The sequence below is a fragment of the Dendrobates tinctorius genome, unplaced genomic scaffold, assembly GCF_039654945.1.
Source record: "Dendrobates tinctorius isolate UK_male_01 unplaced genomic scaffold, ASM3965494v1 ptg000308l, whole genome shotgun sequence".
Classification (NCBI taxonomy): Eukaryota; Metazoa; Chordata; class Amphibia; order Anura; family Dendrobatidae; genus Dendrobates; species Dendrobates tinctorius.
This window is the reverse complement of record NW_027361975.1, coordinates 4134270-4148051: the sequence shown is the minus strand read 5'-3', so window position 1 is coordinate 4148051 and position 13782 is coordinate 4134270. Positions and strand designations below refer to the sequence as shown.

At 48.3% G+C, this 13782-nt stretch overlaps 1 protein-coding gene across 1 annotated transcript; it reads left to right on the top strand.

The window, feature by feature from the left end:
- Window positions 1-205: 205 nt before the first annotated feature.
- Window positions 206-7028, top strand: LOC141073589 (oxysterol-binding protein 1-like). The gene is made up of 6 exons (XM_073560877.1): window positions 206-354; window positions 443-546; window positions 4004-4099; window positions 4274-4443; window positions 4527-4747; window positions 6068-7028. Exons 1-6 carry the CDS (start codon window positions 345-347, stop codon window positions 6208-6210), a joined length of 744 nt encoding a protein of 247 aa, XP_073416978.1. The 5' UTR covers window positions 206-344; the 3' UTR covers window positions 6211-7028.
- The last annotated feature ends 6754 nt before the right edge of the window (window positions 7029-13782 follow it).

The following is a 13782-nucleotide window of genomic DNA, read 5'->3' as shown; positions in this document are numbered from 1 at the left end:
TCATTCTGTGTACTGAACGAGCTGTACTCAAGATTACAGCTCCTTTTACATCTGCTTTGGAGGCTTCATAAAATGTCCGGTCCCAAGTTGTAAACCCGATGGACCCCATTATCATTACTAAGGTGTGTTGGGTGCCGCTGATGTCAGTCTTGTATAGGGAATTATGACTAAGCAGAACAATAATATTAAGTAACCCTTTTGCTTTTTGCCTTCTATTTATTTTTCCTTTTTAGGTCAGCCATCACCCCCCAGCAGCAGCCCATCATGCTGAATCCCGTAATGGCTGGACCCTGCGGCAAGAGATAAAGATTACTAGCAAGTTCCGAGGGAAATATCTCTCCATCATGCCCCTTGGTGAGGGACTGGGAGAATATGATGGTTCAGTTAAGAACTAGATGCAGCGTCATTATCATTTGCTGACTTATTTTATTAATCCCCCTAGGTACCATTCACTGTATATTTAATAACTCTGGGAACCATTACACATGGAAGAAAGTCACCACAACTGTGCACAACATCATTGTAGGAAAATTATGGATTGACCAGGTAAGGGATGACTCACTAGCTCCAGTCCCTTCCCCAGCCATTGCATCATTGTTTGCCTCTACTTCCTGCTGTCCTCCAGTCATTCCACCATTGTGTGCCTCTACTTCCTGCCCTGCCCCACCCCAGTCATTGCACCCTTGTTTGCCTCTACTTCCTGCCCTGCCACGCCCCAGTCATTGCATCATTGTTTGCCTCTACTTCCTCCCCCGCCCCAGTCATTGCATCATTGTTTGCCTCTACTTCCTGCCCTGCCCCAGTCTTTGCATCATTGTTTGCCTCTACTTCCTGCCCTTTCCAAGTCATTGCACCATTGTTTGCATCTACTTCCTGCCCCAGTCATTGCACCATTGTTTGCCTCTACTTCCTGCCCTTTCCCAGTCATTGCACCATTGTTTGCCCCTACTTCCTGCCCTTTCCCAGTCATTGCACCATTTTTTGCCTATACTTCCTGCCCTGCCCCAGTCATTGCAACATTGTTTGCCTCTACTTCCTGCTCTTTCCCAGTCATTACACCATTGTTTGCCTCTACTTCCAGCCCTGCCCCGCCCCAGTCATTGCATCATTGTTTTCCTCTGCTTCCTGCCCTGCACCAGTCATTTCACCATTGTTTGCCTCTACTTCTCTCCCTGCCCCGCCCCAGTCATTGCATCATTGTTTGCTTCTACTTCGTGCTCTGCTCCAGTCATTGCACCATTGTTTGCCTCTACTTCTTGCCCTGTCCCAGTGATTGCACCATTGTTTGCCTCTACTTCCTGCCCTGCCCCACCCCACCCCAGTCATTGCATCATTGTTTGCCTCTACTTCCTGCCCTGCACCAGTCATTGCACCATTGTTTGCATCTACTTCTTTCCCTGTCCCAGTGATTGCACCATTGTTTGCCTCTACTTTCTGCCCTATCCCAGTCATTGCACCATTGTTTGCCTCTACTTCCTGCCCTTTCCCAGTCATTGCACCATTGTTTGCATCTACTTCCTGCCCCAGTCATTGGATCATTGTTTGCCTCTACTTCCTGCCCTGCCCCAGTCATTGGATCATTGTTTGCCTCTACTTCCTGCCCTGCCCCAGTCATTGCCCCATTGTTTGCCTCTACTTCCTGCCCTTTCCCAGTCATTGCACCATTGTTTGCCTCTACTTCCTGCCCTTTCCCAGTCATTGCACCATTTTTTGCCTATACTTCCTGCCCTGCCCCAGTCATTGCACCATTGTTTGCCTCTACTTCCTGCCCTTTCCCAGTCATTGCACCATTGTTTGCATCTACTTCCTGCCCCAGTCATTGCATCATTGTTTGCCTCTACTTCCTGCCCTGCCCCAGTCATTGCACCATTGTTTGCCTCTACTTCCTGCCCTTTCCCAGTCATTGCACAATTTTTTGCCTATACTTCCTGCCCTGCCCCAGTCATTGCATCATTGTTTGCCTCTGCTTCCTGCCCTGCACCAGTCATTGCACCATTGTTTGCCTCTACTTCTTGCCCTGCCCCGCCCCAGTCATTGCATCATTATTTGCCTCTACTTCCTGCCCCGCCCCAGTCATTGCATCATTGTTTGCCTCTACTTCCTGCCCCGCCCCAGTCATTGCATCATTGTTTGCCTCTACTTCCTGCCCTATCCCAGTCATTGCACTATTGTTTGCATCTACTTCCTGCCCCAGTCATTGGATCATTGTTTGCCTCTACTTCCTGCCCTGCCCCAGTCATTGCACCATTGTTTGCCTCTACTTCCTGCCCTATCCCAGTCATTGCACTATTGTTTGCATCTACTTCCTGCCCCAGTCATTGGATCATTGTTTGCCTCTACTTCCTGCCCTGCCCCAGTCATTGCACCATTGTTTGCCTCTACTTCCTGCCCTTTCCCAGTCATTGCGCCATTGTTTGCATCTACTTCCTGCCCCAGTCATTGGATCATTGTTTGCCTCTACTTCCTGCCCTGCCCCAGTCATTGCACCATTGTTTGCCTCTACTTCCTGCCCTTTCCCAGTCATTGCACCATTTTTTGCCTATACTTCCTGCCCTGCCCCAGTCATTGCAACATTGTTTGCCTCTACTTCCTGCCCTTTCCCAGTCATTGCACTATTGTTTGCCTCTACTTCCTGCCCTGCCCCGCCCCAGTCATTGCATCATTGTTTGCCTCTGCTTCCTGCCCTGCACCAGTCATTGCACCATTGTTTGCCTCTACTTCTTTCCCTGCCCCGCCCCAGTCATTGCATCATTGTTTGCTTCTACTTCGTGCTCTGCTCCAGTCATTGCACCATTGTTTGCCTCTACTTCTTGCCCTGTCCCAGTGATTGCACCATTGTTTGCCTCTACTTCCTGCCCTGCCCCGCCCCGCCCCAGTCATTGCATCATTGTTTGCCTCTACTTCCTGCCCTGCACCAGTCATTGCACCATTGTTTGCCTCTACTTCTTTCCCTGTCCCAGTGATTGCACCATTGTTTGCCTCTACTTCCTGCCCTGTCCCGCCCGTCATTGCATCATTGTTTGCCTCTACTTCCTGCCCTGCACCAGTCATTGCACCATTGTTTGCCTCTATTTCTTGCCCTGTCCCAGTGATTGCACCATTGTTTGTTTGCCTCTACTTCCTGCCCTGCCCCGCCCCAGTCATTGCATCATTGTTTGCCTCTACTTCCTGCCCTGCCCCGCCCCAGTCATTGTATCATTGTTTGCCTCTACTTCCTGCCCTGCCCCGCCCCAGTCATTGCATCATTGTTTGCCTCTACTTCCTGCCCTGCCCCGCCCCAGTCATTGCATCATTGTTTGCCTCTACTTACTGCTCTGCCCCGCCCCAGTCATTGCATCATTGTTTGCCTCTACTTCCTGCCCTGCCCCGCCCCAGTCATTGCATCATTGTTTGCCTCTACTTCCTGCCCTGCCCCGCCCCAGTCATTGCATCATTGTTTGCCTCTACTTCCTGCCCTGCCCTAGTCATTGCACCATTGTTTGCGCCTCTACTTCTTGCTCTGTCCCAGTGATTGCACCATTGTTTGCCTCTACTTCCTACCCTGCCCCGCCCCAGTCATTGCATCATTGTTTGCCTCTACTTCCTGCCCTGCTCCGCCCCAGTCATTGCATCATTGTTTGCCTCTACTTCCTGCCCTGCCCCGCCCCAGTCATTGCATCATTGTTTGCCTCTACTTCCTGCCCCGCCCCAGTCATTGCATCATTTTTTGCCTCTACTTCCTGCCCCACCCCAGTCATTGCATCATTTTTTGCCTCTACTTCCTGCCCTGTCCCAGTCACTGCACCATTGTTGCAGAAAAGCTTAGTTATTTTAGTGGTTGTAGAGAAATGCATCTTGTCTTCTGGAGAAATGTAGACTCTATGTTCTCCTCCTTTATGTAATATGCTGTATAAATAGTCATACATCATGCATCATGTGTATCATGCCTCACTCAATGTGAATTGTTAATTTTATGGAAATAAAATGATTATTCTTATGTATTAAAACATTATTCTTCTTTCAGTCTGGAGAAATAGAAATTGTCAATCACAAGACTGGAGACAAGTGTAAGCTTAAGTTTTCCCCTTACAGCTACTTTTCTCGTGATGTGGCCCGCAAGGTAAGTCTGTATCCCTCCCAAATTTGACTGATAATTCGAACAATGCCCTTAGTTGAAGATCTGTTTACACAGATTGATCATCAAATGTATACATTTAATCAGTGTCACATTGTTTTTACTTATACACCCACTTTAGTTAATATTGGTAATGTTAATGCTCCTCCTGTCTCACAGGTGACGGGAGAGGTGTTGGATGTAAATGGGCGCCTGCATTACACATTGATGGGGACATGGGATGAGCGGATGGAGTGTTCTCCTGCGTCTCCACCTGGTAGTGGCTTTGAGAATGGTGCTGATAAGGCTCCAGAAAACAAGACTCTTCTGTGGAGGAGACACCCTTTGCCGTATGTTTCCTCTATGTTCTGTCTTCCTACTGTAGTGTTAACTGTATGGTTTTGACTTTGTATTGTTTTCCCTTGATATACAGGAAGAATGCAGAATACATGTATTACTTTTCTGAACTGGCTTTGACCCTTAATGCTCCAGAAGAGGGGGTGGCCCCTACGGACAGCCGTTTGCGGCCTGATCAGAGGCTGATGGAGAATGGCAACTGGGATGAAGCCAATGTTGAGAAGCAGAGACTTGAAGAAAAGCAAAGAACTGCAAGACGAAGGAGAGAAGCGGAGCGAGAGAAAGTTGGGGATGATGGTAAGAAGCATTTGGCAGATATGGAGTCCTGCCACATGAAAACCATTCTTCATAGTGATGTACATATAATCAGCGGCTTTATTGCTGCTTGGAGATATGCCACATCCAGTAGCTTTTCATTAATAATAATCTTTTATATAGCACTAACATATTCCATAGCGCTTTACAGTTTGCACACATTATCATCACTGTTCCCTATCAGTATGTCTTTGGAATGTGGGAGGAAACCGGAGAACCCATGCAAACACGGGGAGAACATACAAACTCCTTGCAGATGTTTTCCTTGGTGGGATTCGAACCCAGGACTCCAGAGCTGCAAGGCTGCAGTGCTATCCACTGAGCCCCTTTCATTGACCATGCGTAGTTCTTTCCAGTGCTACACTTTCCAGTGCTACACTTGATAGGTGCCACTTCTTCAGCAGTGCTCCTGGCATAGCTATTATTAGGTGGGTGAATCCAAACTCCATTACTTCCCTAGTTCATATTAATTCATAAGTTATTCTGGACAATGATGGCCTAGTCTTGGAGCACATGATTCAACTGCTTCAGCTTCCTTATTCATCAGGGGCAGCATGGTGGCTCAGTACTGCAGCCTTGCTGCACTGTGGTCCTGGGTTCAAATCCCACCAACATCTGCAAGGAGATTGTATGTTCTCCCCCTGTTTGCGTGGGTATCCTCAGAGTTCTCCGGTTTTCCCATATTCCATAGACATATTGATAGAAAATTCAGATTGGGACCATATAGCCGCAATTTTTACAGGCCGCCGCAAAAAAGCTTGCGGATTGCCATTTATTTTTCCAATACCATTGAAATAGTATTGGGGGAAAAAAACGGTGTTCCGCAAAACTGGAAGTAACAGTTCTCCGCAAAAACAAACTTCTGTTTGTTTTTGCGGCCCCTTTGTCCATACGCTGTATAAAAGATCGAGCAAGCTTGATCTTTTATCACAGCCGCAAATACGGCCGTACGGCGCACCGTGTAATTTTTCCGGGGCGATTTTGTGACCCCATAGTAGTCTATTGGGGCCGCAAAATCGGCCCGCAAAAAAACTGTAAGTGTAAAAGCAGCCTTAAACGTACTACGCTAAACCCACTGCCCATTCAGTCAACTGATCAGCAGGGGTTAAGGGAATTGGACCTCAATAATCAATTTTTTTTAACAATGCAATAAAAATAAACATGATTTTGTTTTTGTAGGTCCACATATTACAGGACTTCCAATAATCTGAATGAGTTTGTCCCTCTGTATTGTATATATTTTAAGTGTGCCATCATAAATGGGCAGAGTGCTATATGTGACCTTTCCATCTCTTCTCACAGATTCCCCAGTGGATTCATACAAGCCTTTGTGGTTTGACCGCAAAATGGATCCGGTGAGCAAAGAAATTACGCATATTTACCGAGGCACTTACTGGGAAGCTAAGGAAAAGCAACATTGGAGTGCCTGTCCGGATATCTTCTGAGGAGCAAGTGGAAATGGCAACATCTTGAACCCCTCCCATCCTCTTCCACCCCATGCTCTGTATGTCCTTTACCTTTTTCAATGCCTTACTGACCCTCGTTCTGGCACCCCTGAACAGAGCAATGCTCTGCAGATTATCCCCAGTGAATTAATAATATAGTGCATTATCTTTTTATTTTTTTTTTATACCCCTCTCCCTTCTTCCCTTTCCCGTATGTCACCAGCAATTCCTTGTGTCTAGAACCTTTACAGTAGCACGTATGCATTGCAGGTGTGGCATAACCTAATGCATATGTACAGTTGCCGTCGATCAGCTGTGCATATGACAGTGCTATCGCACAAAATATTTTGCTTTTCTAGGTTTTTTTGTTTGGTCTCTTTCTAGTCTGCAGAGCATTGCTCTGTTAAAATCCTTCTTTGGGTCTAGGAACCATCTCACCGCCCCTGCCTTGTGCACTAGGGTGGGCGGGGGCCCTCTTTTCTGCCTTACATTTGAGTTAATCTCTGTGATTTTTGGGTTTGTTTGTTTTTTTTTCCTCTGTGTGATTGATTTGTGTGTTTTTTTTGTTTTGTTTGTTTTTTGTTTTCCTTTTTTGATGAGGGGTGGGAATGAAGGGTGTGGGAGGGTACAATTTCTCAGACCTCTGGTATCGATTTTGGGTATACAATTGAGGGTTTGCTCTATTCTGCCCCAGATATAAATATATATATATGTATATTTTTCATTTATCTCCCGTCACTACCTCTCGCTGTGTGTCTCACCTTTTTCTCTTTCTGTGCAAATACTAAATTAAATAAAGATCAGATTACTCTTCTCAAGTTTGTGGGAGTTTCATTTTTGGGGATATATTGTGCTAATATTGTTTGAATTGATTCTAGATTTATTTGTATGCTGGCTATAATTCCACCATTTTTTCCTCTCCATATTATGTGCAATACATTATGTAGGTTGAAAAAAGACCTAGGTCCATCAAGTTCAACTTTTCTCCACCAATTGTACATTTCGTCACTATTTTAACTGTAACCCGAATTGTTTTGCATCAAGGAATCATCCAGCCTTTACTTTAAAAAGCTGTTAGTGTCTGCTATTACTACTTCTTGTGGTAGGGCATTCCACAGTCTGACTGCTTTAACTGTAAAGAACCCAGTCCTGAAACGCACGTCGGCGTGAACGCATCCACGGCACAGCTGGTGACGGATTTCATCTTACAGCAGGTATTACTCTATTGTACCATGTGCAGCAGCAGTACAAATCTCTTGACCATTATTGGCTTTACCCTCACCTGAATCAGTACACTCTGGCTGCTTCAGCACATGTTCTAACACTATATGCACAGGTACTTTATTCGATTAATATTGCATTTATTAGGTATACCTGTCTTTCATGTTGAATGAATGCTGTCTGTCACATTGAATATTATTTGCTATATATTTGAGATTATCTGCCAGTATTATTCTTTATATCAAATATGCACTTTTTAACTGGCATTTCAGCTGTGTTTCCCGTGTTTAGAGTCCACTTTTGTCCTACGCCTCTTTGGGGGACACAGACAGTGGGTGTTATGCTGCTTGCCACTAGGAGGACACTAAGTAAACCAGAAAAAAGTTAACATCTCCCCTGCAGTATACACCCTCTCGCTGGATGAGATTTCTCCAGTTCTTGCCTAGAGTCTGTAGGAGGCACTTGGGTCTGGTTTCAAACCCCACCGTTTTTATTTTATTTTTGCATTTTTTGTAAATTTTTATTTTTTTTAATTAACGGAGTGAAGGGGGCAACGGTTCCTTTCTACGGCCCGCTCTCCCCGAACCAACAACAGGCAAGCACGCGGAGTATACCTCCCCGTACACTTTCCTGCGACGAACGGGGCTGATTCCTCTGACAATGATTCCTTACAGTGGACGGATATGAGGGCAAGGGCAAACAGAAGAAGCATGGAGTGCATGGAGACCGGCGGAGGACAGCTCATTTACCTACAGCGCTTCCGAATGCCCTGAATCGGCCCCATAGCTCTCCATCCCCCTACCCATAGGGTGGATCGATTGAGCATACCCCTTTAAGATCTCCTCCTGCTCTGCTACATCAGCCCAGGAGGATGAGAAGACCTGCATGGATGGCCCCGGACAGCGCGGCTGACCTAAGCACTGGAGTTAGAGGTATGGGGTCACGTCCTGGTCCCCGGGAGAGGCGCTGACTTTGTCTCAGCGGCGGTGCTCCGTCGCCCCATCGCTGCCCCTTCCGCTCTCGGCACTTATCACGGGTAGGCCAAAAATTTTGTCCCCGGCTTCTCCGGGCCTACTAGGCCGCAATTTGAATAGCGCCGCCCACGCTAGTACCGCCGCGCCCCCTCCTTGGCACCTATCGTCCCTTACGAGAGGCGCAATCCTAGTCTCGGGGGCCATGAAATTTACCTCAGCCTACTCTGGAAACCGGCTGTGAGGCGTGTACTCTGCCGGATACCGGGTGACACCACAGGGCCACCGCTATTCCTCCCGGGGACACAGCACAGGACCGGGGTAAGCTGCATCTACCCTCAGAACAAAGCTTAACCCCTTCTCGGCACATTCCCTGCAGCTGCGGGCCAGACTCTGCCTTTAACCCCTTCAGGAGCGCTATGTCTCAATGTAAGGAGGCTAAACGGGCTACTAAGAAGCACACTGCGTTTTTTACCGTGTACCACTTGCAAGACTGCCTTGCCCAGTGCCCAGACTAATCAGTTATGCACGGACTGCGACGGCCTGCGCTCAAACGTCGGTGGAGTCACTGACCCAGGCCATAGACTCCCTCCGGGAAGCCTCTTTAAGTCAGAAAGCATCTTTACAGCCTGAGCAGGGCTCTGGCGACAGCGGGGAACCGTCCACCAGCAGGGGCCGTACTCGCTCAAGGGATGGCCAGGCTAGAAAGCGGTCCCCTGACGTGTCCCCTAGTCACGCTTGCGCTTCAGCACTGGCGAGTTCTGTCTCTCGCTCTCCCTCTCCTATTGTTCACATCGAGCATGACTCTGAATTCGAATCTAACACGTCAGCCCCTCCGAGTCCTCCAACTGACCAAGAGTCACTTGATTCTCTTATATAATCAGTCAACATGATTCTGGATTTGGATGAGGAAAAACTTCCCGCTCCAGCACACGCTATCTCATTTAAGAGAACCAAACATGCACACAGGTTATTTGCCAGCCATTCGGAGTTTAAGGACACTGCCCAGAAACGTAGGGATCGGCCACATAAGTGGTTCACAGGGCAAAAGTCTACTGAGGCTAAATACCCTTTTGCTCCAGACCTAATGAAGGATTGGTTACAGTCCCCTTCGATGGACCCTCCTGTATTGCGTCTTGCTTCTAAAATGCTCCTATCCGTTTCTGAGGGCTCCTCAGTGAGAAATCCCTCCGATCGTCAAATTGACTACCTTGCCCGCTCAGTTTTTGAAGCTTCAGAGCGGCGCTTTTTCCATCTTTCGCGGCGTCTTGGGTCACTAAGGCAATGGCCGCTTGGGCAGAAGTCTTAATTACTGCCTTCCAGGGTGCCACATCTAAAAGATCGTTGACTTCTCTGCCCTATCAAACTGGTCGTCTTTTTGGAGAGAAACTGGACCAGCTCATTTCTAATACTACCGGGGGAAAGAGTAAATTCCTTCCTCAACAAAGGGCTGCTCGGCCGTTTCGGAGCCAACAGCCGACGCGTTTTCGACCTTTTCGCAACAATTCCGGTTGGTCCTCCACTACCTTCTCTTCCGGATCAAGTCAGTCCCCACGCGGAGACAGAGGCTCCCAGGTCTCATACAGACCTAACCGCTCTTGGAAGCCCAGGCCAAGGGCATCTGGATCTAGGGGAGCCAGATCCCATAGATCTTCTACGCAATGACTTGCTGCGGTATCCGGCGGACACCGACAAAGTAGGCTGTCGACTACTTTCCTTCAGTCACACCTGGCTTGCGGGTGTCCACGACAAGTGGTTTCAGGGAGCTGGTGTCCTCCGGATACAAGATAGATTTTTCTCTCACCCCCCCGACACGTTTTTTCCGGTCCTCACCCGCCAAGAAAAAGACAAGAGCCTTCCTTCGGGCTGTTTAGGCTCTGCAAAGGGACGGAGTCATCATTCCGGTCCCTCATCACGAAAGGTTCAGGGGTTTTTATTCAAACCTTTTTGTGGTTCCAAAGAAGGACAGGACGATGCGTCCCATACTGGATCTCAAACTGTTAATTCAGTTTGTCAAGGTACGGCGGTTCCGAATGGAATCTCTCCGATCAGTTGTCGCTTCCATGGAAAAAGAAGCGTTCCTAGCATCCATCGACATCAAGGACGCTTACCTTCACATTCCCATCTGCCCGTCCCAGCAGCAGTTCCTGCGTTTTTGCAATTCACGAGGAACACTTCCAGTTCGTTGCCTTGCCCTCGCCACCGCCCCCAGGGTCTTTACCAAGGTCATAGCGTCTGTCATGGCCATTCTCCACTCTCGGGGAGTGGTGGTGTTACTGTATCTGGACGACCTGCTCATCAAGGGTCCGTCCCTTCCAGCCTGCGAGGAATCCGTGGATATAAGAGTAAGGCTGTGTGCCCACGTTGCGTTTTTTTAAGTGTTTTTGAAGCGTTTTTCGGGGTCAAACCGCTTCAAAAACGCTTAAGATAAGCATCCCATTAATTTTAATGCATTTTGGCCTTTTTGTGCCAATTGATGCGTTTTTTTCCGCATAGGAAACGCTTAGGCTGGTTTCACACTTGCTTTTTTTGCGCTGTTTTAGCGCAAAAAAAGCATGCGTTTTTTTTCCCTATACTTTAACATGGGTGCGCATACACATGCGTTTGTACGCGTTTGTATGCGCATGTGTTTTTTTGTAGTGTGCGCTCGGGCGCACAAAATGCATCCTGTTGCATTTTTTGTGCGTCCGACTTGCCCCCCAAAAAGCATGCGCACGAAATGCGTTTTTTTACAGCAAAACACCCATTAAAGTCTATGGGTGCGCATACGTGCGCATTGTAATGCGCATGTAGGCGCAAAAAAAGCATGCGGTTTTTTTTTTTAAAAAAATGCACCAAAGCCCACAAAAAAGCACACAAATGCATGATGCGTTTTTTTCATGCGTTTGTGTGCGCAAAAAGCGCGCAGCAAAAAAACGCAAGTGTGAAAGTAGCCTTAGCGGCTAAAAACGCAGCATGCTCATTTTACGCTTCAGTCCACGTTTTTAGCTCTTTCCTTCGAGTGCAGAAGACACGCGTAAATAAATGCATCAAAAACGCGTGTTTTTGTGCAAAAAATGCGCGGGGAAAAAAACACGCACGTTTACTGGGAAGAAGTCCGGTTTTGTATCAGTTTTAAAACCCTAACGTGGGCACATAGCCTAAATACACTTTCTCGCCTGGGTTGGAAGATTAATCTTCGAAACGTCTTTCCCAAAACCGGCCCAGCAGATTCCCTTTTTAGGAATGATCTTGGACACTTCCCAGGGGTTGGTCATTCTCCCTCCAGAAAAGACCCAAGCTTTACAACAGGCAGCGCGGACTCTCTCCCGACTGGTTTCTCACTCCACTCGTTTCAGCATGAGAGTTCTTGGAAATATGGTGGCAGCGATGGAAGCAGTCCCATTCGCACAGTTCCATCTCCATCCCTTACAACACGTGTTGCTGTTAGCTTGGGACAAGAACCCGTTCTCCCTAGACCGTCGGTTCCTTCAGTCCCTGCGGGTCAGACAAGCCCTGAAGTGGTGGACAGTGAAGTCCTCCATGAATCAAGGGAAGTCTTTTCTCCCAGGAAGATGGTTGGTAGTGACCACCGATGCAAGTCTTCTGGGCTGGGGTGCGGTCTTTTGTCACCACACGGCACGGGGTCCATTGGTCAATTCGAGAGTCACGTCTCCCCATCAACATTTTGGAGATACGTGCGATCAGATTAGCTCTACGGAGTTTCCACAATCTCCTCGCAGGTCACCCCATCAGGATCCAATCCGACAACGCTATGGCTGTAGCGTATATCAACCGCCAGGGAGGTACTCGGAGCAGGATGGCTATTCACGAAGTGAGTCACATCCTCCAGTGGGCCGAGACCAACCATTTGCCCATCTCAGCAATCCACAACCCGGGTGTATAGAATTGGGCAGCAGATTTTCTCAGTCGCCAGGGCCTTGCCTCTGGATAGTGGTCTCTTCATCCGGAAGTCTTTCAGCAGGTTTGTCATTGTTGGGGGACTCCGGATGTGGATCTCATGGCCTCAAGACTAAACAAGGTTCCTCGATTCATTGCCCGATTGCGCGATTCACCATCGGAGCGGACGCCCTAGTTCTGTCGTGGCACTTGTTCCAGCTCCCGTACATCTCCCCCCCACTTTTCCATTGCTTCCGAGGGTCATCAAGATCATCAGAACAGAAGGAGTACCGGTGATCCTAGTCGCGCCAGATTGGCCGCGCCGGGCATGGTACGCAGAACTAATACAACTATTCGCCGACGTCCCCTGACGACTTCCGGATCGCATGGATCTACTCACAGGGCGCGATTTACCACCAGAACTCCAGGGCCCTGTCTTTGACGGTGTGGCCGTTGAATCCTGGATTTTAGCACAGGCTGTGTTCTCTCATGACTTGATTTCCACCATGATTAGTGCTAGGAAGCCTGTGTCATGTCGGACACTGTTAACACCAGGGTGTCCGGCAGACAGCGGTAATACCCTGTTGGGTATTCTGTTCCAGTCGGGATAGGGTTAACCAGGTTGTCATGCTGGCTGAGGGCTGGGCCACGCCCTTGGTCTTTAAATAGTTCGTCCTGACTTTGGGCGTCGCCGACTATAGCTTTTGCCTAGTGCTAGCAATACCCGTCAGCAGTGGTGGTGTTGGAGCGTCTGATATCTGGTGCAGTATATCCCTCAGTGGTTCTTTCTCCAATCTGTTATATATATATTTGGTTGCCCTTCCACATTATTGTATTCCCTTGTGTATTAACTGTGTGGTGTTTCTTTTACCCCTGTCCATACGTATTTGTGGGGTCTGGTGTCTGGTCCCCTCACTGGGTGGAGGGAGGTGGGTTCAGCTTAGGGCTGGACAGGAGACAGGGACAGGGTGGAGGCTCAGGCAGGCACACCTTCAGTGTAAACCCTGGGTAGAGGGACAGACAGGGTTCCCCTAGTCTGAGGGACATCGCAGGGGTCCCGGGGTTTTTGCCTAAAGTAACCTAGGCATACCTTGACATTATAGTTGGCCCAAATAATAAAGTGAGAGAAAAAAAAAAGGTATAGATAGGGAATATAGGGGTTACTTACTATGGATCCTATACTTTCCCTAACCAAGCAGCTGGAGGCTCTATCCATACAGGTCACTGAACTCCGGGGGGCGGTCCAGCAACAAGGCCTCTCAGCTCCTGCAGTACCTGCTGAGGCTGCAGCCAGGGCAGCTGAGCCCAAGTTTCCCCTTCCTGAACGATTTGCTGGTGATCGTGGTAAGTTCACGGTGTTTCGTGAATCATGCAAATTGTATTTCCGTATGCATCCACATTCCTCAGGTAATGAGGCTCAACGCGTGGGCTTGGTGATTTCTTTGCTGAGTGGTGACCCACAGGCCTGGGCCTTTTCACTCCCTTCAGACTCACCGGCATT

What these genes read in the sequence shown, in the direction of transcription:
- LOC141073589 (XM_073560877.1), top strand. An exon ending in GAAAATTATGGATTGACCAG is followed by an intron (nt 547 to 4,003) that starts GTAAGGGATGAC and finishes TTCTTCTTTCAG; the next exon opens with TCTGGAGAAATAGAAATTGT. An exon ending in AGAGAAAGTTGGGGATGATG is followed by an intron (nt 4,748 to 6,067) that starts GTAAGAAGCATT and finishes CTCTTCTCACAG; the next exon opens with ATTCCCCAGTGGATTCATAC.